Below are 25,880 nucleotides of genomic sequence, written 5' to 3'. Positions count from 1 at the left end.
GGCATTTTTGCAAGAGTTAGGGTGGGAAGAGGTGTAATCCAGGTAGCTGTGGGAGTCGGTGGGTTTGTAGAAGGTGTCAGTGTCAAGTCGGTCGTCACTGATGGAGATGGAGAGGTCCAGGAAGGGGAGGGAGGTGTCAGAGATGGTCCAGGTAAATTTAAGGTCAGGGTGGAATGTGTTGGTGAAGTTGATGAATTGCTCACCCTCCTCACGGGAGCACGAGGTGGTGCCAATGCAGTCATCAATGTAGCGGAGGAAGAGGTGGGGAGTGGTGCCGGTGTAATTACGGAAGATGGACTATTCTACGTAGCCAACAAAGAGACAGGCATAGTGGGGTCCATACGGGTGCCCATGGCTACCCCTTAGGTCTGGAGGAAGTGGGAGGATTTGAAGGAGAAATTGTTAAGGGTGAGGACCAGTTCGGCCAGACGAATGAGAGTGTCGGTGGAAGGGTATTGTTGGGGACGTCGGGAGAGGAAGAAACGTACGGCTTGGAGGTCCTGGTCATGGCGGATGGAGGTGTAGAGGGATTGGATATCCATGGTGAAGATGAGGCATTGGGGGCCAGGGAAACGGAAGTCTTGGAGGAGGTGGAGGGTGTGGGTGGTGTCTTGACTGTATGTGGAGAGTTCCTGGATTAGGGGGTATAGGGCAGTGTCGAGGTAGGTAGAAATAAGTTCAGTGGGGCAGCAGCATGCTGAGACAATGGGTCGGCCAGGGTGGTCAGGCTTGTGGATCTTGGGAAGGAGGGGTTCCCGGACTATGAGTTTGGAAGCTGTGGGTGGGAGGTCTCCTGAGGTGATGAGGTTCTGTATGGTCTGGGAGATGATGGTTTGGTGAAGGGGGGTGGGGTCATGGTCGAGGGGGCAGTAGGAAAGAGGTGTCCTCGAATTGGCGTTTGGCTTCAGCGGTGTAGAGGTCAGTGCGCCCCCTTTATCTGCTGGCTTGATGGTCAAGTTGGGATTGGAGCAGAGGGAGTGGAGGGCTGCGTGTTGTGAGGTGAGAGGTTGGAGTGGGGGAGAGGGGTAGACAGGTTCAGGCGATTAATGTCCCAGCGGCAGTTGGAAATGAAGAGGTCGCGGGTGGGTAATAGGCCAGCACGGGGTGTCCAGGTGGATGCAGTGTGTTGGAGGTGGGCGAAGGGGTCCTCGGAAGGTGGGCGGGAGTTCTGATTGTGAAAGTAAGCTCGGAGGCGGAGGCAGTGGAAGACGTGTTCCACATCACGGCGTGTATTAAATTCACTGATGTGTGGGGGATCACCAGGATCACTGGACTTGATGCAAACAAATAAAAGTAAGCTCGGAGGCGGAGGCAGTGGAAGAAGTGTTCCACATCACGGCGTGTATTAAATTCACTGATGTGTGGGCGGAGGGGGATCACCAGGATCACTGGACTTGATGCAAACAAATAAAAAACCGTGGCCTTCTTTGGAAATAGAGAAATATCACAGGCAGACAGAAACTGAATGGAAAGGAAATCCCAATTCAACAAAACTCAGCTGCCTTGGGCATCATATTTACAGAACCTTCCTGGTGCAGTTTTTGCAGTTAGTAATGTACCAGGGATCAAAACTATTGCCCTCCCAGAGGACTCTTGTTGAGATTTCGAAGAGTGTCAGGAGCTTCTTTTTTGTTCTTACAAACTCATTTATTAGATTATGTTGTTTTGTCGTAACATTGTCTTCTGTATTCAAACTGTTATATGGGTTACTTGGACTTGCACAGAAGCAGAATGAGAAGAATTCAACAGATTCAAAATTTACTACTCCATTAAAGCCCCTACACACAATAGCAGCATTAATTTCAAACATCACAGTTCTTAAATTAGCAAGAGATAACCTTTTTAAGTTCACAAGTTCTGATTTTTTAAAAAACGTGACAAGAAACATCAACTACACATTTCCCATGGACTGGTGAGGTCAAAACTGAAAGGGTGTTTAGATTACTTACAGTGTGGAAACAGGCCCTTCGGCCCAACAAGTCCACACCGACCCGCCGAAGTGTAACCCACCCATTCCCGTACATTTACCCCTTTACCTAACACTACAGGCAATTTAGCATGGACAATTCACCTGACCTGCACATCTTTGGACTGTGGGAGGAAACCGGAGCACCCGGAGGAAACCCACGCAGACACGGGGAGAATGTGCAAACTCCACACAGTCAGTCGCCTGAGGTGGGAATTGAACCCAGGTCTCTGGCGCTGTGAGGCAGCAGTGCTAACCACTGTGCCACCGTGCCGCCCAAACACCATGTGTATTTGGATCGAACAGAACCACTGCATTTTAAATAATTTACATTTTGTAAGGCAAAACTCAGCTGCCTTACAGTATGTAAGACACGTTGAGATGTGATAACACATATATGTAAATCTTAATAAAGTAAAACTGTTCAGTATTACATTAGTTTTAAATCGAACACTGGCAAGTAGATAATCCCGTTGAAACTGCTCTCCCATCTCCACTGCTCATCAATCTTACAAATCCAACTGATCGAAGTTTCTCTGGTCTCCTCGGGTTCCCTATGTTTTGGTCTTGCCAGCCTCACTCTCCATCTACCCTCTCTGCTCCAGCCTCTGGTCTGATTACCTCTGGCTTCATCAGTCTTACTTCTCATAGCTGTTTCTATGGCCCCGCTTGCTCCAGCTTCCAGAGACTTCTTCATTGCCACCATTCGCCTTTTTGCTTCTCCTCCAATCACAGATTGTTTCCCTCCAATCTTTGCTGCCAAGAGGCTCATGTTGAACCTATCACTATCAACCATGAGAGAGAGCCAACCTGTGACTGGAGAAGCGGCTCCTCAGATTCTGACTGTTCAGCTACATGGATGATTTTTCAATGACTGGTCATCCCCATGACTGAATTCTCCAGGGTGAATTCACCCTCCACCCCCTGTGTATATTGAAGTTTGCAATAGAATACTGGAAACCTACTAAGCACTACAGACGATGAAACAAAAATAGAAATTGCTGGAGAAACGCAGCATCTGTGGAGAAGAAGCAGAGTTAACATTTTGAGTATAATGACCATTCTTTAGAAATGATAGTAGCTAGGAATGGGTGATATTTATGCTAAAGACAGGAGGTGTTGCTAATGGTGGAATAAGTGGTACATTAGCAAGAATGGAGCTTAAAGAAAGAGAGGAAATGACAGTAAGGAGACAAAAGGATGGATGATAATATGGCAGGGAGAAAGCTAATAATGGGGACCATAAGTAGATGAAGGAAGCAGCTGATGTCAATACAAGGCTTGAGCTTTGGGGTGGGTAAAGGACATGGTGTTCTGTTTCTAAAATTATTGAACTCAATATTGAGTCCAGAAGGCTACAGGGTCCCCAATGGAGAATGAGGTGCTTTCTTCCAGTTTTTGCTGAGCTTCGCTGGAATACTGCAACAGGCCTGAGACAGAGATTTTGGCCAGGGAGCACAGTGGTGTGTTGAAGTGGCAGGCATTCAGAGCTCAGGTCCATTTTGTGGACAGAATGTAGTTTTTTTGTTAAGTGGTCACTCAGTCTGCATTTCATCTCCACAGAATACAAGGGACCACACGGTGAGCAGCAATTACAATAGACTAGATTGAGTGAACACACACACATTGAGAGATGGCAAAGGCATGTGAACCTCCAAAATGGCAAAGCTAACATTAAACTACTGATACCCACTGTCTGATATCAAGCTCTGTCTGCAGTTAGGTGTAAGTCCACAGATTCCTGTGCAAATAAGGCATCTGGTGCACTACCAATCTGAAGCACATGTGTGGCATGGACATTATTTTTTATTGCTCAAGAGACCTCACTGTACTCAAAGAACTGGCACACAGCCCAATTTCACCACACCCCTGCACATATCAGTAGCATTCTTGCAGATGCAATTTAATTGAGGCTTAAAATATAATGTGATGTTAAATGTGATGTGTTGACTATTTAGTTATGAAGAGTTAAGCAACTCAGTAGTTACAGTAAGACAATTTTTTGAGTAAATCACTTTTCATTCTACCACCCGCCCATGTTTCACTACAACAGAGGAATTATATATATAGTTACATTATAATTACAGAAATTTAACACATACTTAACTGCTCAAATAATACTTCATTTGCCGACTTTTAAATGATTTCTGTTTAGATTCTGCAACTTATGTCGAAAACAGTTTTTCTGCACATCTGCCTTCAACCATTCAAAGCGTAAATAATTTGTGGGTTAATTACCTAGTAACTATACCTCTGCTTTAGATTACAAATATATTACTGTACCTCTTGCTCTGCTTCCAGGTATGAGGAACACTGCAGACAATTGAACTTAGCATCAGTGCAGTTACAAAGGAGAATAAAACCAAATAAATTAGGCCCTCCACACCATCATAGCACAGTCCTGTCAGTGCCTGCACATAATCCTGTCGAAAATAAAGAAAAAAAATGACATCAAAAACAGAAGGACAATCATTGGTCACAACTCCCACGTTTGTGTGGCCAATGGTAAAAACAATGACTTCAAGGTTAGTTGGGGGTGCCCCAGATATTAAAAGACTCATGCATAAATTGTCACATGATGAAATACTGGACTGTGTCGACATTCAACTAGCATACTCAAAGGAATGTATATTGAGGAAAAGCAGCAACAGGAACTTTCAAAACAAAATGTACAGCAAAACTGCTATGTGCCCTTATTAATTATTGGTTATCTGCAAAATATTTTCTGTGATTGGAGTTGTAACAGTTAGGTTAGGGAAAATAGCAGAGGCTGAGTTTGACTTACTTCCAAATTCATTTACATGGCTGTAGCCGTGAGTTAGGTGGGTCGGGGAGTCATGGAGGTCGAGTTGCAGGAGCCTCAGCTCTTGTCCTTGTCCAACACATTCAAGAGTTTTGTGGGGATGGGAATGGGGACTGCAGAGTGGATGAACCATTTGACTGCAGCTCCATGGTGTAGGGAGCCATTCAAGTGGTAGGGCGGGGGAGTAAATGTCATTGTAATTGGGGATAGTATAGTTAGGGACATAGACACATTTTTGTGACCAGCATCGAGAATCCTGAAGGTTGTGTTGCCTGCCTGGTGCTTGGGTTTGGGATATCTCATCTGGGCTGCAGAGGAACTTGGAGTGGGAGGGTAAAGATCCAGTGATTGTGGTCCATGTAGGTACTAACGGTATGGATAAAACTAGGGCAGAGTTCTGCTACGGGTGTATGAACAGATCCGAGATCAATTAAAAAGCAAAACCAAAAAGGGCCATGAGCTAACCGGCACAGGGTCAACAAGATTAAGCAGGCAAGTGCGTAGCTCAAAGATTGATGTGGGAGAAATTGATTTGAATTAATGGGACATCAGCACCAGTACTGGGGAAGAAGCGACCTGTTCCGATGGGATGGTCTTCATCTGAATCCTGCAGGTACCAGAGTCCTAATGAATCGCATAATTCGGGCTATAGACTGGGCTTTATACTCAATAGGAGCGGGGAGAGTTTAGTTATGGGGGAAATTAGAAAACCCAACTTAAAGGAGGAGGAGATAAGAGTGCAGGTTAGTGATGTGGCAGATGGTTACTAGACAATAAAAGCTGAGGGACAGAACAGGTAAATAACTTTATGCACCAAGGAATTATAAAAAAGGAAAATTTAACAGTGGAACAAATTCAAAAGCTTTATATATAAATGCGCAAAGCATTTGAAACAAAATTAATAAGTTAATAGCGCAAATAGAAATAAAAAGGTACGATTTGGTAGTGATTACTGAGACATGGTTACAGGGAGACCCGGTCTGGGAATTGAATATCCAAGGCTACTCAGCATTTTGGAAAGATGGACTGAAAGAAAATGGAAGTGGTGTGGCCTTGCTGGTGAAGGAAGGGATCAGTGCCGTAATGAGAAATGACATAAATATGGGAGAGCTGGAAATGTGTTGCTGGAAAAGCGCAGCAGGTCAGGCAGCATCCAGGGAACAGGAGAATCGACGTTTCGGGCATAAGCCCTTCTTCTTCACTACTCTAGGGAGTAGTGACCATAGCATGATAGAATACAAAATTCAGTTTGGGGGTAAGAAAGTGGAGTCCAACAGTAGTGTTCTGGAATTAAACAAAGGAAATATAGGCATGAGGATAGATTTGGCCCGAGTCTATTGGGCAGAAAGGTTAAATGGTAAGACAGTGGATGAGCAATGGCAGATATTTAAGGAGCTATTCGATTCCTTACAACTAAAATCTATCCCAGTGAGAAAGAAAGAGGGTAAAGGGGGTAAAAAACATCCAGGGCTAAACAAGGACAATATAAGGTCATAACCTAAGGTATACCATATTCCAAGGGCCAGTGGCAGGCTGGATGATTGGGAAACTTTCAAACATAAGCAAAGCAATACTAAAACAAAGAGCTAAGGTAAATTATGGAAGGTAACTAGCATAAAATATTAAAAAGGATAGTAAAAGCTTCTATAGGTGTATAAAAGGGAAGAGAATCACAAATGTGAATGTTGGTCCCTTGGAAGATGAAACCTGAGAGTTAATAGTGGAGTACACTGCGATGGCAGGGATGCTGAATCAATACTTTGCCTCAGTTTTCACGGTGAAGGACAATAGTACCATTCCTGTTGGAACAGGCAAGTCAGAGGCAATCAATAAGGTAGAACTTAAAACAATCAACAATCAACATCAACAGGGAAAAGGTACTTAGCAAAGTATTAGGATTGAGGACAGAAAAGTCTCCTGGGCCTAATGGCCTACATCCTAGGGTAGTAAAGGAAATGATGGTGGAGATAGTAGATCCCATTGGTTACAATATTCCAAAATTCTCTGGACACGAGAAAAGTTCCAGTGGATTGGAAAATAGCTAATATAAACCCCTTACTCAAAGAGGGAGGAGGGAAAATTTGGGAAATTACACACCAGATATCTGTTGTTGGGAAAGTCTTAGAATCGATTATTAAGGAAGCAATATCAGGACATTTGGAAAGTCAACTGCTATCCATCAGAGTCATCATGCTTTTATGAAGAGCATATCATGTTTGACTAATTTGCTAGACTTCTTCGATGATGTAACAAGCAAGGTGGACAATGGGGATGTTGTAGGTGTAATTTATCTGGACTTCCAGAAGGCATTTGGTAAAATGCCACACAAAAGGTTAATTCACAAGGTTGGATCATATGGAATTGGGTTAATTTAGTAGCCTAGATAGATGACTGGCTGATGGGCAGAAGACAGACAGTTGGGATAAATGTTTTTTTTTCCAGAATGCCAAGGTGTAACTAATGGGGTGCCACAGGTTTCCGACTTTGGACCCCTGCAATTTACAATCTACATTAGTGACTTGGATACAGGGATAGAAGGTTCTCCAGCCAAATTTGCAGTTGACACAAAAATAGATTAGATTACTAGATTAGATTACTTACAGTGTGGAAACAGGCCCTTCGGCCCAACACCACACCGACCCGCCGAAGCGTAACCCACCCATACCCCTACATTTACCCCTTACCTAACACTACGGGCAATTTAGCATGGCCAATTCACCTGACCTGCACATCTTTGGACTGTGGGAGGAAACAGGAGCACCCGGAGGAAACCCACGCAGACACGGGGAGAACGTGCAAACTCCACACAGTCAGTCGCCTGAGGCGGGAATTGAACCCGGGTCTCTGGCGCTGCGAGGCAGCAGTGCTAACCACTGTACCACCGTGCCGCCCTGAATAGGCGGGATAGTAAATTGCAGTGAGGAAAGAAGAACCTTACAAATGGATATAAATAGGTTAGGAGAGTGGGCCAAGATGTGGCAGATGCAGTTTAACATGGATAAGTGTGAGGTCATACATTTGGGTCGAAAAATGGGAAGCAACCTATTATCTTAATGGGGAGAAACTTCGGAGTGCTCCAGTGCAGAGTGATCCAAGTGTACATGTTCATGAGTCACAGAACACTCACATGCAATACTGCAGGCAATAAAGAAAATAAATGGAATGTTGGCTTTTATAGCTAAAGGAACAGAATATAAAGGGAAGGAAGTATTGTTACAGCTATACAAGGTATTGGTGAGACCACACCTGAAGTATTGTGCACAGTTTTGGTCCCCTTATTGAGGGAACATATAGTGGTATTGGAGGCAGTTCAAAGCAGGTTCACTAGATTGATGCCAGAGATGAAGCCTGTGTTATATGAAGAGAGATTGAACCGTTTAGGCCTACACAGACGTGGAGCGGATACTTCCCCTTGTGGGGCATTGTAGGACGAAAGGTTTTGGTCTTAGGATAAGGGGTAGCACACTTAAAACAGAGTTGAGGAGAAATTACTTCTCTCAAAGGGTTGTGAATCTGAGGAATTCGCTACCTCAAAAATGCAGTGGATGCTGGGACAATGAATAAATTTGAGGAGAAGTTAGACAGATTTTTTAATTGGTCATGGGTTGAAGGAATATGGAGTGAAGGCAGGAAAATGGGTGTGAGGAACATATCAGCTATGATCAAATGGCGGAGCAGACTTGATGGATTGAATGGCCTAATTTTGCACCTATATGATATGAACTTCTAAAAGTCAGCAGTGCTTTCACATACTGGGGATAAAATTGAAAAGTGCCACCATAGTTCATAATTAAATGGCCTAACCCTGAAAAATAAACCATTCATTTTCTCTACAATTGTAACACCCTCTATCATCACCAAAATCTGACTTGAATTCAAGTGAAGTTACTTGTGCACTTCTAATTTTCACTCCACAGTTCGTGACTGTACATTCAGCTACATAGATCCCAAGCTCCAAAATGTCTATTTTAAGATTCTCTTCTCTTCTTTCAAGACACAAAAACCTCTTTGATCAAGCTTTTGGCCTAACACCCCCAATGTCAATTTCTGCTTGCACAAAAACTGTGCATTGTAATCAACTCTAATTTCAGAAAGCTTTCAATTTTATCTTAGATATATTACTTGCACTAAAATAAACCTTTAATTATTTTAAAATGTGAGAATGCTAAAGCAATTTGGATGTGGTCTGTGGTGATCATGCATACGTATTCTACTTTTTGTTCTGTGCTACCAGTTTGAAGAGATACACTTTTGGGGGTGTTAATAGCGCATTGAGTGGAATACAGTCTGCAGTAGGTAATGGATGTGTCATTCACACACAGGCATGAACATATGAAAATGGCAGGCAAAAGCTAGCCTAATAATCCTGACATCACTTATGATGGCTGATGGCTCATGATGAGACACTTCCCACCAGTTTGCCTCCCCTAATGTAATTTCATGGGACAGCCAAAAAAAAAATCTGATATCAACAAGAGAAAATTCATCTTAAACTCTGTCTAGTGGTCAAAACCTGTCTAAGAATCCAAATGACTGTGTGTTAATCAATGAGTCATTTGTCATCAACTGTCTGAAATAGGTTACACTGGCTGTGAATACTCCCAAATACGCAATTTAAAAAACTTTACTGCAGTTTATTCCCTACCATTAAAAAGACTTCACATATAGTTCAGTCTTTATTTTGTTCCATTCAAATATAGCTACTGAGAGTTTGAGGTGTAATGAGAAAACCCAACAGCATTGCAATGAAGGCAAACAGCTTTATAAATACTGCACAGGAACAATTTGGTGTTTGCCAGGAGTTTTTTGAAATTTACACAAATTCATGGCTTTAATTAGATGAACTGAGCCTGGTGGTGTATGTTATAAGACTGTCTTGAAATCTCAACAGTTGACACTGACGTTACTCTTCTGTGTGGAGTTTACATGCTCTCCCTATATCTGCATGGATTTCCTCTGGGTGCCCTGGATCCCACTCCCTAGACTGTCCAAAGACGTGCAGGTGTGGATTTGCCATGCTAAATTGCCCTGAAGCATCTAGGGATGTGTAAGCAAAGCAAGGTAGCCACTGTAAATGGAGATTATGGTGATAAGGTGGAGGCTGGTCTCAGCTGGGTGCTCTTCGGAGGGTTGGTGCAGGCTTGATGGGCCGAATGGCCTTTCTCCGCACTGTAGGAATTCCAAGATTACATACTGAGGATTAAAGAACAATAGTAACACACTATAAAAAGATAAAGGAGAATGGATGCTGGAAATCGGAAACAAAAACATATTGCTGGAGAAACTCAGCAGGTCTGGTAGCATCTGTGCGGACACAGCAGAGTTAACTTTTCGGATCCAGTGACATTTCTAAGGAAGCATTCTGAAGCATCAATGCACCCAAAACGTTAACTTTGTTTCTGTTTACAGGTGTTGCCAGACCTGTTGAGTTTCTCTAGCAGTTTCAGTTCTGAGTCGCAAACCATGACTTCAGAAGAATGAACAGCAATTATATATTCTGGGAACCCAATACTTAGTTTCTCTTCGCACTTTCACACCACCTTGAATACTCACCATGTGAAGACTACGGCAATCAACCAAAGCTGTCAACTGTTGCAGAGTGGTCTCTGTTGAATTCAATTCTATTTGAGTTCGGTCCAGATACTCCTGTTAGCAACATAAGCAGCAGTGCTCATTTCATAAGACATCATCACAATTCAGCGGACATTTACAACACTCATGACCTTTAGTTTATGAATAGAGGGAGACTGTTAAATTTGACAAGAGGTCAATGTGAATACTGATCAAATACCTTAATGTTATTGGTAATTGATCACAATTTAGTTACAGTTCCAGATTTTGTGGCATCTAATGCAATCCCAACCACAAAATCCACTTTCTGTCAATATTTCTAATTTTTTTTTCGATTACTTAAATAAATGTTTGAATAAATGCATTAAAATTACTACTAAATGCATTATACTAATATAATGCTAGAACATGGCTATTGAATTCTGTTTCGTAGTGCTTGGTTAAATGCACATAATGGAATAAGTGAAAAAATCATGTGGTGTGTGCTTCACTAATTATTTTTTAGTTTACTTATTTGCAGATACCACAAACAAAAGAAAATATCTGGCTTGGAAGTTATTTAACTTGGAGAGAAGTATACCTTCGTCTAAAGTTTCTGTTCTAGAAAAGAAAAAATTGGAAAAAATTAAGAGAATGTCACTGCAGCAACGAGAGAGAAGTGGACATACTGCTGAGTTTGGGGTCAGGCTAATTACTAAAAATCATAAAGTTTCTTATTTTCTAATCATGCATTCATAGAACTTTGCAGCATGGAGACCTGTGCCAACTGCTGAAAAACCTATTCAATTGGTTCCATTATTTTGCCACAGCAGTCCATTTCTTCTTCAAGGTTAAATTCAAATCCCTTTTGAAAATAGTCAGTATGTCTGTTTCACAAGCTTTTAAAACAGTACATTCACGATGCTAACAACTCACTATGTGAAAATTAATACATGGCTTCCCTCTGGAACTATCACCAAAACAAATTAGTGCCCTTTAGTTACCAACACACGCTTAGGGAGAAAATAAATTCTCTTTTATTTTGTTTAAAGATTTCAAGATTTTGAACATTCTTTTGAAGCAAGAAGAGATTCGAAAGCAAAGGGCCCTGCTTATCTGGCCTCTTCACTTTGCTAAAGTTACCCAAATTCCACGCAAATTTCAGTACATTTCCTCTGGACTGTTGCAAGGATGTTGATGCCCTTCCTATATTGTTATGCCCAAACTTGACCAACATTCTCTAGTTGCTGTTCCATCAATACTTTATTTATGTTTAAAATAACTTTGTTTTGTCTGCCTTATCATTATTTAGAAAACAGATCATCTCATATACTTTGACAAATATATCAACTTCTTTTAACACTTCAAAGATCATACCTGCATGTGCTTTAAAATTGAACCACGTAATTTGCCTCTCTACATTATTACTCCCAAAATGGAGTACTTCTTCCTTGACTGCATTAAACTTCACCTATCATTTGTCTGCTCAATTTGTCAGTCTGTTCTGTTCTAAAAGGTAGCTACAACTGCTTACTTGCTCTGTGTCATCTGCATACTTAAAAAAAAAAAACTGCATACCCCTTTTCCCAGTCCCAAGTTCAGGTCAAGATATATATCAAAAAGAGCAGTAGTTCGAATACCCACCAACCATACCTCCCAGTAGTATGAAACAAACATTTGCTGCTACTTTCTGCTCTTTGTTTCTTAGCCAGTTTTATGTCCTTCCTACCAAAGCTACTCTAATATATAAGCTTTAATTTTGAAAACACATTTATGTTACAGTACATTAGAAGCTTGGGATTGAGGTATGAAAACAGCGTAGAAATGTACAATAGCTACAAGACAACAAGAGGAATTTTGTTGCAGAACAATAGATTATTTGCATTAAAGCAAGCCTTGGAGGTCAGCAAAGCAGGTCCGAGGTTTCTCTCTACACAGTGAAAGATCTGCAAGCTCTTCTCCCTGAAGGACAGCAGACAGAGAGTGCAGTAAAGAATAGCATTGGCTTACAGCACAACAGAAGTGGAATGTTGTGGCAATAGTATTCAGTATCAAATGCTATACTGCATATATGGCAACGCAGTTTAAGAAACAGATCAGGCAAGGAGAGTCAGCACTCTTTTTAAAAATGTATGGCACTAAAGAGCTTCCAGGTTACAAACTTATTTTAGAGAATTACTGTTTCCACACTGTAATGTAATCTAATCTAATCTAATCTAATCTAATCTAATATTGTCATATGGGCAGACAAACAATCTGCTGTAAGATTAACATGTCTTCTAGGGCCATCAACAACTTTACATATAAACAAGTACATGCTTCTAGGGTGGCTACTGCAAAGGTTACATTTCAAACTATTTCCCATAAATGCCCAGGAAATCATTTAATGCCTTGGCAGGGCTCACTACATAAATGCAGTGGCAAGGAATACTTAAGTAACTCACTTATTGACTCCCCAAATCATGTTCATCATCTTTCTACAAGGCACAAATTAGGAGTTTGACAAAACACTTCCTACTTGCCTGGATAAGTACAGGGAGAAAGGGAGGACTGCAGATGCTGGAGATCAGAGTCGAAAAGTGTGGAGCTGGAAAAGCACAGCATCCGAGGAGCAGAAGAATCAACATTTTGGTTATATGCTTTTCATCAGGATTGTGGGGACTGGGGGGATTGGGGTAAATAGGAGATAAATAGGAGGGTGGGGGTACGGGGGAGGTCGTTGGGAAGGTGATAGGTAGATGCAGGTGATAGGTGATGGTGATTGGTCAGATCTGGGATCAGATAGGGCATAGGGGAGAAGAAGAAACTGGTGACGTCAACGTTCAGGTTGTGTGGTTGGAGAGTCCCAAGGCGGAAGATGAGGCTTTCATCCCCTAGGTGTCAGGTGGTTTGGATTTGGCAGTGGAGGAGGCTTGCATATCCTTGACGGACTGGGTGGGGGAGCTGAAGTGGTCAGTCACAGCGTGGTGGGGTTGTTTGTTGCATGTGTCCCAGGAGATGCTCCCTGAAACATTCCGCAAATTGGCATCCTGTCCAGTGGAAGTAGAGGAATTGGGAGTAAAGGATAGCATTTTTACAGGACGGGGAGTGAAGGAGGTGTAGTTCAGGTAGCAGTGGGAGTCAGTGAGTTTGAAGTAGATCCCATGTTGAGTCAGTCACTGGAGATGGAGATGATGAGGTTCAGGAAGGGGAAGGAAGTGTCTGAGATAAGTGCAGCTCCAACAACACTCCAGAAGCTTGACACCATGCAGGACAAATAGACAGGCAGGTCGCTGGAAGAACACAGCAAGCCAGGCAGCATCAGGAGGTGGAGAAGTCAATGTTTCAGGCGTAACCCTTCTTCCCGAAACATCGACTTCTCTACCTCCAAATGCTGTCTGGCTTGCTGTGTTCTTCCAGCTTGCTACCTGTCTACTTTGGATTCCAGCATCTGTAGTTTGCCTGATTGACACCACATCCACAAACATCTGTTCTCTCGAACATCGATGCTCTGTAGCAGCAGTGTGTACTGTCTACGAGATACACATCAGAAATTTGCCAAAGATTCTTAGACAGCACTTTCTAAACTCACAACTAGTACCATCTAGTAAGACGAGGAAAGCAGATACATGGGAACACTACCACTGCAGACTCCCTTCCAAACTACTCACCATTCTGATTTGGAAAAATATTGCCATTCCTTCACTGTCCCAGTGTCAAAATCCTGAAATTCCCTCCCTCAGGGTAATGTGGTTCAATAAGACAGTTCACCACCACCTTGTCAAGGGCAGGTAGGAATGGCAAATAAACACCAGCCAGCCAACTAGTGATGCCCATGTCACAAGGGGAATTTTTTAAAAAATTCTCTTTCACTCATAGCCTTACTTATCACATATTTATTCTAATAAAAACTGAACAGGATATGTAATTGTTTATTGCAGACACCATCACCACCAACATTATGATCTGGATTCTTAGTAGTGTCTTCCCGCATTTCACAGAAACCAAAAGGTATTTTCACACTTCATATTCTTTAAAAACACAGCCCCAGAGAAATGCCACGTACCCCTCCCAACCCAGACTGAGAAGAAAACAACATACAAACTCATACAAACACAGGCTCAATCTTTCCACTGTTACATTTCAGCATTGTCTGAATAAATATACATACTTATAGAGTGGCAAAGGTTAATGGAAGATTTCAAAAGGTGTTTTAAATCTTCTAGAATTTTTATGTAATGAATAAGGGGAAATTGTTTGCAGTGACAGAAGGTTCAGTGCGACAGTCAGATTTAAGTGATTGACAAAAGGATCAGAAGCAACTTGCTGGATGATTTACGACAATTGGAATGTATTGCCTGTAAAGATAGCAGAGTAGAGAAAAAGTAAAGAAATTACTATTTAGATATCCCTTTCAAAGAGGTGACACAAACATGATGGGTTGGAATGGCCTCCTTCACATTCTTTTCCTCCATGCTTAATAAAAACAGGAATAAAAGAATGACTATGGTAGGAATACAGGAATAAAAGAATGACTAGGGTAGGAATAGGTCCAGTCAAGGATAGTAGTGGGAAGTTGCGTGTGGAGGCTGAAGAGATTGGGGAGACACTGAATGAATACTTTTCGTCAGTATTCACTCAGGAACAGGACATTGTTGCCGATGTGAATACTGAGTCACAATTAATTAGGATGGACGGCTTTGAGGTATGTAGGGAATGGGAAAGCAATTCACAAAGGGAAAAAAGTCCCAGGCTTTATTAATAGGGACATTGCATGTAAAAGAAAAAAGGTTGTGTTAAATTTGGTTGGGGCTCAATTGGAGTATTGCAAGAGGTTCTGGTCATTACATTTTAGGAAAGGTCTGAAGGCATTGGATTGTGGGCAGATAAATATTTATAAGAATGGTCTTAGTGATTAGAAACTTCAGTTATGTAGGTAGATTGCAAAAGTTGAGGCTGTTTTCTTTCAAGCAGAGAATATCATGTGGGGTCTAGATAGAGGAGATAGGGAACAAAGTTGAAATGTCGAAGTAAACAGTGAGCAGTAAAATTGATTTATCTGAAAGTTCTGCTGTAACGTTTCTCTGTGGTTGGCTAATGATAGTACCCCTGAAATCTGCAGTATGGAGTCCATGCTGGTGGCACTACCAGTTTCTAGTATAAGATGGGGAAAAGCTTTTGAGCCATATGCACGCACAGGTTCCATTTCATATGCTGCTGACTAAAAACTTAAGTAAGAATTTGGAAGATGGCCATAGTTAACTGATTTAGAGTTCTGTGTTGAGAAGATGCTAGATATTAGAGGAGAGGGAGAGGAGAATTCCTCTTACTGTGAAGTCAACAACAAACAATTTGTCTTTAACTGTCCCAATACATCCTTGAAACAATTTGCGCTCTTCAAACAAGTGGTACTTAAAAACCTGAACTGTATCTGAGTTCAATATTTAACCTTTACCTTGAATGTTTGTGTTCTACCACTATGAAATTCACATACCTTTGAAAATCTTGTTCACATTCACACGGTAGTAACAAATGTTTCCAATCATTGACTTTATTTTCCAAGTAACCTCTAACATGGCATATTGCAAAGACAGCTTTGACATGTTGAAAAGTGAAAACTACTAGCTAAACTTACTTTTACCAGTAGGCAGTGGATTTAATTTACATTTTCAGGTTTTGTTTTAAGCAAATGCCACTATGGCCCTTGTAGCCATTGGTCTGATGCACATTTTAAAGCCTGTAGTTTGTTTCTAAGAACTTTGTGGGTGGCACAATGGTTAGCACTGCTGCCTCATTGGAAACCTCCATGGTGCTGCAGTGCTTATAAAAATTAACTGATTCAACTATACAGCTTTAAATAAAGGGGTGGTAGGTATAGGACAGATGTTAGGGGTAGATTCTTTACTCAGCGAGTTGTGAGTTCATGGAATGTCCTGCCAGTAGCAGTGGTAGACTCTCCCTCTTTATGGGCATTTAAACGGGCATTGGATAGGCATATGGAGGATAGTGGGCTAGTGCAGGTTAGGTGGGCTTGGATCGGCGCAACATCGAGGGCCGAAGGGCCTGTACTGCGCTGTATTTTTCTATGTTCTATTTGCTAACAATGCTGTATATATCACAAATATGTAATATTTTCACAATGCTATATTCAATCTCTAGTTAGGCAATCTAACAGTTAACGTCTCCAAGAGCAGCATAAAGTACACAGCACAAATGTTAAACAAGGGCAAGATTATTCAAATTGATAACATACACAAAAATAATCAAAACCATTACTCAATTAAAAAAAAAGTACAAAGTAAGCACTTCCCTCATCGCTACTCAGTTTTCACAGAGAATTACAATTGAAATTGTACACCATTATGCATGCTGTAATGAAACAATGTTTCTTTGGAAACAGTATGTGAAAAGTCCAGCAACAGATAAAAATGTTTTTCTTTTACGCTATTACTTACACGAGAGGATGAAAACTCGCGCACAGCCGACTTTAGAAGCTCCGATATGTGGTCCTGTATCTCCACTAGGGCTTTATGGCTGCTAGAGAGTTTCTGGAGGGTAAATAGAAAAGAAATGCTAGAAGAATTAAGAAGTCATTTATATATCCCCAACTCAGATGCAACCTATATATGCAACCTATCACATTCATCTGCACACAGTTAGTCAATATTCAATGAAAAGTGAAAAATATTTAGGTCACTTTGGAAAGAAAACTCATGGGATTTCCTCTCCACTCCAAATCAAGCAATTAAACTTGTTAACTAATGTCACTAATCCCGAATAATCCAACAATTTTCTGGGCCTGGATATCTTTACCTAATAGTCAATTGCCTACCAATTTATTTGAATGCTTAAAGCAAACCTCCAGTATTAGCAACCTATTCTGAATAAAATTACTTCCCAACATCTAATCTAATGCATTAATGATGCTACTATTTATCCCTTGACTCATTTAAATAACTTAGGTTTTGAGATCCTGTTTGGATCAGGCTAGCTGACCCACTGCAGATGCTGTTAGCATTAACAGTTTTTATTTGTACAAGTACCTATGATGGTAAGAGAGGCACCCCGTTTTTGCTGTAGCTAAACTTCTGCCATTGATATGTCTGACTAGAAACCATCTTTCACACAACATGTGTGGCATTAGGAGCTGTGTGACAAACATTTTTGTAATCACAGCACTGAATGGTGTTCAAGGATAACAACACATTTTGGCATGTGACTAATCAGTTGAAATATTCATGAATTTGCTCGCTCTAGAACTGACTATTCCAACACACTCCTGTTCAGCCTCCCAATTCCTAACCACTTGCAGGCATCCCAATCCCAACCCAAAGACACAGGCAGCTTATTCCATTCATCTCCATGCTCAATGACATGCATTCTGGTCAAGTACACCTAAAAGTTAAAGTTTCAAAACCTTTTAAGACTTCATCCCTCCCATTCTGTATAATCTTTACAACTCTCCAAGATATCTGCATTCATCTCTCAGAATTGTTACAGTGAAGGGGGAAGCCATTTGGTCCTTCATGTTTGCACTCTCTCTTCAGTTGAGTATCATTACTTAGTGGGAGAAAGTGAGAAAGTGAGATGCTGGAGTACCAGAGTTGAAAAATGTGGTGCTGGAAAAACACAGCAGGCCAGGCAGCATCCGAGGAGCGTGAGAATTGACGTTTCAGGCATAAGCCCTTCTTCCTAAAGGGCTGATGCCTGAAACGTCGATTCTCCTGCTCCTTGGATGCTGCCTGGCCTGCTGCCTGGCCTGCTGTGTTTTTCCAGCACCACATTTTTCATCATTATTTAGAGCCAATCTCCTGTTTTTTTTTCCAACCCATGTCTTTGCACACTATTTTATTCAACTGATCATCCAATGTCCTTTTCAATGCCTCAATCAAAACAGCCTCCAACTACACTTCTTTACATACCTTGACTACTGAAGACTGACATTCTCTGGAAATCTGTTTCAGAAAATGTAATTTTCATTAAAGATAACCAAGATTGTCATTCAGTCTCCTATCTGAACAACTCGATGGCCAGGAAAGAATTTCATTTCTAGTTCTATTGCTACCAGCGCTGGCCACATCCATTCAGGCTGTTTAAAAAAATCCCAAGGCCTCCCAAGCTGTTTACTCAAGAGGTTTTCAGTAGGCAGTTTGGCAGCTCTGCCTTACAATCTCTCTTTTAAAAAAAAGGACAAAATGATCCCTTAAAGTGACAGTATCATCACATCCTTCTCCAGCCCAAAGAAAATCCAGTAACCATTATTGTTCATTCCCTATCACTCAACCAATTTTGTAGCTGTATTGCTGCTGTCGCTTTAAACCATAACTTAGAACTTTCCTGTTGTCCGGCACTGTAATCAACAGGATTACCCTTATCGATCCTTTCTGTTACCTCTTCAATGAACTCGAGCAAGTTTGTTAAACACTATTTTCCCTTTAAAAATGCATGCTGGCCCTTCCTAATCAAATCACCTTTTTCCATGCAACTGCTAACTATTTCTGGAAATGTTTTCACCACCAACATTAAACTGATTGGTTTATAAATGCTGCAATTATCCTTGTGTTTCTTGAACAAAGCCACAACGTTTGCAATTCTCTAGTCTTCCAGCATCTCCCCACAGCACAGGGAAGTTGGATGATTGTGGTCACTGCATTCACTATTTCTATCTCACTTTCTTTAAAATCTTGGATGTATTGCATCCAGTCTCAGTGCTTTGTCAACTTTAAGTACCAACAGTCTATCCAAAATTTCTTACTAATTTTAAATCCTTCTGAGGAACAGAGGAAGAAACTCTGTCATCATGGCCTAGATAGCATCCTTCTCTTTTGTAAAGACAGATGCCTAATATTAATTAAACACCACTGACATGCCCTACCTCCATGTGTAAATCCCTTTTTCTCAAATCAGCCCAACTCCTCCAATTTTTTCTGTTTATATGCCTATAGAAGACTTTGGGATTCTCCTTTAGGTTAGCTGTTGGACTTTTCTAATAATGTCTCTTCCCTTCCTTTCCTTGCTTGCTCACATCTCCTCTAAGCCTTACTTGTTCCTCTTGGCTGTCAATTTCACACCTGTCACAAGCACATCTTTTCTTTCTAATGTTAATTTCTATCTCCATTGTCATCCAGAAAAACTCTGGATTTGTTTGTCCTGCCTTTTCCATTTGAGGAAATATACCTTTACCAAACCACCTGCTCTATGAAGGTAGCCCATTGTTCAGTGATTGTTTTTCCCACCAACCTCTTGATTCAGTCAATGTTGCCCAGCTTTGCTCTCACTCCATCCAAGTCAGCTCTTTGTCAATTGAATTGTCTCTGTCTAGACTGCTGTATGTCATTCTACACCACCCTGAACCTTATGAAACAATGATCACTGTCTCTTAAATGATTCCCCCCAGTGACATATGATCCACTTGGCCCACCTCATTTCCAAAAAGCAGGTCCAACAATGCACCCTTCCCTGTTAGACAGGCCACATAATAGTCAGAAACTCTCATGAACACATGTGGGCACACCTGCTCTTTGATGCCCTTTACCCAAACATAGTCTGATACACTGGTAGAGTAACTGAACACCTCGGTTATAGATACCCTGTAATGTTGGCATTTCTCTGTAAATTCCCTGCAGATTTGTTTCTTTGTATCTTGTCCACTTGTTGGTCTACAGACTACACCAAGGTTTTTTATTCCTTAGTTCTGGCTGAAACAACTCTGTTCTTGAAACCCGAGAAATCTTCTTTCTCCAGCACTGCAATGCTCTCCTGAACCATTACTATTACCCATCCTAACATTCTTCCTTTTCCATCATTCCTGAACAACTCATACCCAGGAACTATTAATATTTCGTCTTGCCCTTCCATCTAATTCTAACTTCTTCAACAGTTAAATGTAATTCATTTTCTAAAACTCCCTGTTCTTCACCCCCCCTCCACCTTTCACCCCCCTCTCTCGCTCTCTCTCGTAACTGAACACTATCCTTAAAGTTTTGTTTAACCTTTCGGCTACCTGCCCTATGGCTCAATGCCAAATATCACTTTATAGTATTCCTTTGAAAAGCCTGGAGATATTTTGTTACCTTAAAGGCACTATGTGGATACAAAAGTTGTTAAAGTAATTACTGGAACTGCTACAACTACTAAAATTCCATAACATGCAGCTCCTCTTCAGAGAATCAAAAATCAAATTAGCAAGTGGTGTAAGATTTCTTAAGAAGATTATTTGAGAAAAGTAAATCACAATTGAGCACAATGTTTAAAATCAAACAATATTCAGTCACCTTTTTTATACACATGTAACATTTTAATTTTAATTTCTACAAAATAATCTGATGATCCATAAAATAGAAGTGAAATTCAGTACATATACACAAACACACACACGTCAAATTTCTTATTCTTTCATTATTTTTGTTCATGGAATGTAGACATTAGCTACTCCAGAGTTTATTGCCCATCTGCACTGCCCTCGATCATTGGTGAACCATCTTATTGAACTGCCTTGGATTTTAGGAATCTTTTCTCCATCTAAAATAAAACCATCATCTTCCAAATACAGCACGATCCAGCTAGATTAACAAAATGCTGGTTTGTCCCAAGTTTCCAAATCTTGTACCCACAGGGCTGTCTATTACAGGCAATCTGTGTTCACTTACTGCAAAGTAATCAGCTACACTTAACTCTTTCCCTGAAAATCTTTAGACTTTTATCTTAGAATCGCGACAGTGTGGAAGCAGGCCACTTGGCACATTGGGTCCACACCAACCCTCTGAAGGGCATTCTCCACCCCCCCAATCTTATTCCTGTAACCCTGCATTTCCTATGACTAACCCACCTAGCCTGCACATTCCTGGGCTGCATGGGCAATTTAGCAAGGGCAATCCACTAAACCTGCACCATCTTTGGACTGAGAGAGGAAACTGGAGCACCAGAGGAAAGCCACGCAGACACAGGGAGAATGTGCAAACTCCAGACAGATAGTTGCCCGAGGATGGAATGAACCTAGATTCCTGGCACTGTGAAGCAGCAGTAGTAACCACTGACCTAAATGTTGTTTTCTTGTTGATATAATAACCACAATTGCCATTGAGACCTATTTTTCATGATTCTATAAATTTGTCAAAACACCCTAAAAATAATAGTAAGATTAACTGCATTCACCAACATTTTTGCACACATCAGCTAGTTGAAAGCAAAAGTCTACTAGCTACTGCCCGAACTGAATAAAAAGACAAATCACTTCCCAGCTTTGCACTAAATATAAAGGGCATGACATTCTGGGACATTTACAGAGGAACCTCAATTATCCGAATGAGATGGACAGGCACTATTTAATTCGAATAATTGATTATTCAGTTAATTGACTCAATGCCTTTCCTCTGGGGCTCTATTTCTATTAGGTCTGCTCCCTGTTCAGGAGATAAGGCAGCACACCGTGCACGAGGGTTCACCCCTATGTAGAACTCCAGGGAAAGTGTGGGGGGAAGAGAAAGAGGGCAGGTGGTCAGTCATTTGGAGACGGTGCCTGGGGCTCTCATCTATGTACAGGACTGTTAACAAGAGATGCGATCAAGGTTGAAACAGCTCTTTCATGTAATGTTTCTATCAGGACCTAGAGGTCTCCTTCGGATAATCGGATATTCAGATAATCAAGATTCCCCTGTATATAGACATTGGGTTTACATGCTACAGAAAATTAGGACTTCTTCATTTTACTTTAAATATCCACTATGGTGGTATCATTGACTGGACTACTGCAAATTAGCTTTGCCCGAACTGAAAATCGACATTTGCCAGTCAACACCCCGCTTTGCATTCAGAAATTTAAAAGAACATTGTCTTTTCCTTCCCTCAATTCATTTCACTTTCTGTATCTGATGTAAAATGGAACTCATTATCAAATACACATTCTGGTTCAGCTCATTAACCAAACAGAGTGGAGAATCATTAAAGAGTCAGAGTTCTTGCTCAGTTCATTTAGGTCCGAGATGCCTTGCAGAGGGGTAACACATGAAAGCAGTCCCTGTAGTAGTAACTTTCAGAGCAGCCTAATAACAATAAACTTGTCCATACCAAGTTCAATGTACAGGAGATAGCAATTGTTCATCAGCTCCAGTAGATCCTGGCCCAAGATGTTCCAGCTGTACTAACAAATACTTGCTCCTCTCAAGTTTTCAACATTACAGCCTTAGGGCTACCTTTCACTATCAATGCTTTGCACTTACAGCTACGAGGCAACATAATCAGGCACATTTAATGCACTTTTCTAAACTGTACTCCTTTATGTTGTTTTATAGCTGATATAATTTCTACGCTGACCATTAAAAATGCTTTGCACATGATTCTGTAAATGATTTTAGGAGTAATTCCTAAAATAAATTTTCAGTTTGAACAAATCTACTTTGAACATAAATATCAAAGGGAAGCTCAACTAATCTTAAAAATACATTTCAGTGCCTTTTCCACCAATGTAATACTCCAGCAAATGTTCTGAACTACATGCAGCTCTGTTTGGCAAACTAACATTGCTCTGTTTCATCATATCTAAAAGGTGAGATAAGAGTGACTGGTCTCAACATCAAGCCAACATTTCACTAGGTGCAGCATTACTGTCCTAGCAAAACGGGAATTAATGGGAATCAGGGAGAAAACTCTACATAGGTTGGAGTTTGGAATTATATCTGGCTCAAAGGATGACGATTGGAGGGAAATCATCTCAGCTCCAGGACATTGTTGAACATTGTGTTTGGGTTGCCAACAGCAAAAATGGCTGCTGGACTGGTTAAGAGTCACAATCAAACATGCTGGGAATTTTGGTCAAGCTAGCTTAAACTCTTCCCGCAGTTAAAGTGCAGTGAGGACATGTTGTGAGCTGCATTTTCACATGTTGACCAAATAAGACAGATGTTACATGACCAGTTGGATATACTGAACCATACTACATTGTATGGAACAGGGACGAGGCTGTTTAATATTTAGAAGCTTTTTTAAAATCAGTAAAATTCCATTGGCTGGGATCAAACAATGTGATCAGGTTTTGATCAATTCATTGGCTGAATTCTACAGCTCTTTCCAGAAACTAAGCACATTTTCTAATAAGTTAACATAACAAAGGAATTTTCTCAGGAGAAACCTTCAAAACCACATATGAGAAGCAAGCGCCCTCATGTAATCTTTGGAGAAATAAAGAACCATGAGGTGAGACCCACACGGAGAAATAAAAGTTGGTCACTTCACTCAAACCACAGTAATACTTGATTCAAACCAAAATTGGAGAGTTAAAGTTAGAGTTAGGGTTCAATGTGATTGAAGTTAAAATAAGGTCAAGTGAAGTTAAATGAAGTGAGTTACAGTTGAAGTTAAGTTAGATGAAGTAAGAAGTAAGTGTTACAACAAATGGATATTGGCACTTTAAGGATTAATTTAAAAAAGTGTTTGTTTAATTTAAGTCCTGAATAATCCCTTTTGGGCTACAAAGTAATCCTCATGGTAGTGTGTTGGACTGAACCATCTTCAGATACTTCACCAATGATCTGCCCTCAATAAGCTGAGAAAATAGGATGTTCACGACCATTTGTCACTCCTCAGGTAATCAAACAGCCTGTGTACAAATGCAGCAAGACCTGGGAAATATTTAGGTTTTAGTTGACATTAATGTCACACAAGTGCCAGCCAATGATCATTTCCAACATGAGAGAACCTTGAAGTTCAAAAGCATTACCATTGCTGAATCTTCAATACAAACATCCTGACGATTATACCATTGACCAGAAACTGAACTGAACTGCGTGGAATTGAAGAGGACATCCTTCCACTCGTGGGTCTGAGATGACTAAATCGCTTAACTGGTGACTGTGCACACCCTGCCACAGGAGGTGCAGATGATGTTTGAAGGAGCAGGGGGTAAGATGTTCTGGTTTTTACATGCTCCTTTCATGCTTTGCACTTAGCCTCCATCTGGCCTGTCAAAATACGAAAATGGTTGGTACCTTTGCACAGTGTGGACTCTTGGGGTTAAGAGATTCCAACAAATCAGCGGGATGATTGCATTTGTTTCAGGGAGAATCTAAGGATGCCTTTGAAACATTTCCTATGTCCCCTTGGTAACCACTTGTCAAAACAAATCTTACTCGTGGGAATCTGGTTTAGAGTCTTGCATCAGTCAAACAGAATAAAAGTGGCCCACCCAAAAAGATAGTCAAACGTGTGCCAAGGTCTGGGAACAGGACGTTGCCACGAGGTCTTTTATTTATCTCGGATGAAGTAGGGAGTCCATTATGATCAGTCCACACTCTCAGGACTTTGTCAGGAGGAGGAGTCCAGTAGTGTTTGCCTTCTATTTGCCTTCTTTGCCAATTACACCTGTCCCTCTGAGCTCTGGCACTGACATCACCAAGGAGAATCGGTTCATCTCGCTCTGGGACCTCGGACATTGACTGATCAAGGTTGGAAGGGAACATTTCACTCCATTCCTTGTTTCTGCAGTTGGGGCGTATGAACCAATGTTGGTGGTATGCTGTTTCTGGGTTAGAGGAAGCCAAACCAGTTCAGGTTTTACTCAAGAAACCAAGTGCATGGAGTCAGCATTTTTCCACAGATTTACTTTTCTGGGAAGATATACCCAGAACCTCAATCCAATATGGCGGTGGAGTAGGACACTTCAACTGGAGCAGGACAATTTAACTGGAGCTCTCCTGCTTACTTCTGGTTTCCTTCTTTTTTTTTCCTCTTATTTCTTTTTCTATTGGAATTTCTTCCTGGACTTAGCATGGACCCGGCAAGGCGCCTGTGGCAGTGCCTTGGCCCAGTCTCTCGGAAGCTCATGGCAGTGTGTTGGCCCGGTGTCTTGGCATCTTGGCATGCGAGTGAGTCCTGCCTGGGCATGTTCCTGAGGCACCAGTGGGATATTGGGGAGGCGGCAGTGTCTGCAGCACTGATGGCATTGTGGCCCAACTTGGGAAGAGCAAACGGAGATCCCCAGATATCTGCAGTGGTGACACTGAGAACAGGCAGCTGAGGTCTTTTGCAGAGCAAACTAAGAGAAAGTGAGGACTACAGATGCTGGAGATCAGAGCTGAAAATGTGTTGCTGGAAAAGCGCAGCAGGTCAGGCAGCATCCAAGGAGCAGGAGAATCGACGTTTCGGGCATGAGCCCTTCTTCAGGAATGAGGAAAGTGTGCCAAGCAGGCCAAACGGACCCCACCACCAGGGATATATTTCCCTCCCCTCCCCTATCAGCATTCCGAAAAGACCACTCCCTCCGTGACTCCCTCGTCAGGTCCACACACCCCACCAACCCAACTTCCACTCCCGGCACCTTCCCCTGCAACCGCAAGAAATGCAAAACTTGAGCCCACACCTCCCCACTCACTTCCCTCCAAGGCCCCAAGGGATCCTTCCATATCCGCCACAAATTCACCTGCACCTCCACACACATCATTTACTGCATCCACTGCACCCGATGTGGGTTCCTCCATATTGGGGAGACAGGCCGCCTACTTGTGGAACGTTTCAGGGAACACCTCTGGGACACCTGGACCAACCAACCCAACCACCCTGTGGCTAAACACTTCAACTTCCCCCTCCCAC

The 25,880-nt window shown here is 41.5% G+C and overlaps 1 protein-coding gene across 3 annotated transcripts in view; it reads right to left on the bottom strand.

Moving 5' to 3' along the window:
• LOC122560473 (protein tweety homolog 3-like) overlaps window positions 1–25,880 on the bottom strand; it is a 301,083-nt gene that overhangs the window by 47,771 nt on the left and 227,432 nt on the right. For all 3 annotated transcript variants that reach the window (XM_043711109.1, XM_043711111.1, XM_043711110.1), the window contains exons 9-11: window positions 16,754–16,846; window positions 10,323–10,415; window positions 4,250–4,389 (exon numbers count right to left, since the gene is read on the bottom strand). In XM_043711109.1, coding sequence (XP_043567044.1) covers window positions 4,250–4,389; window positions 10,323–10,415; window positions 16,754–16,846 — 326 coding nt within the window. The remainder of the gene's footprint in view (window positions 1–4,249; window positions 4,390–10,322; window positions 10,416–16,753; window positions 16,847–25,880) is intronic.

The sequence above is a fragment of the Chiloscyllium plagiosum genome, chromosome 21 (assembly GCF_004010195.1).
Source record: "Chiloscyllium plagiosum isolate BGI_BamShark_2017 chromosome 21, ASM401019v2, whole genome shotgun sequence".
NCBI lineage: Eukaryota > Metazoa > Chordata > Chondrichthyes > Orectolobiformes > Hemiscylliidae > Chiloscyllium > Chiloscyllium plagiosum.
The sequence above is the reverse complement of the archived record's forward strand: the minus strand, read 5'-3'. Positions and strand labels throughout refer to the sequence as shown.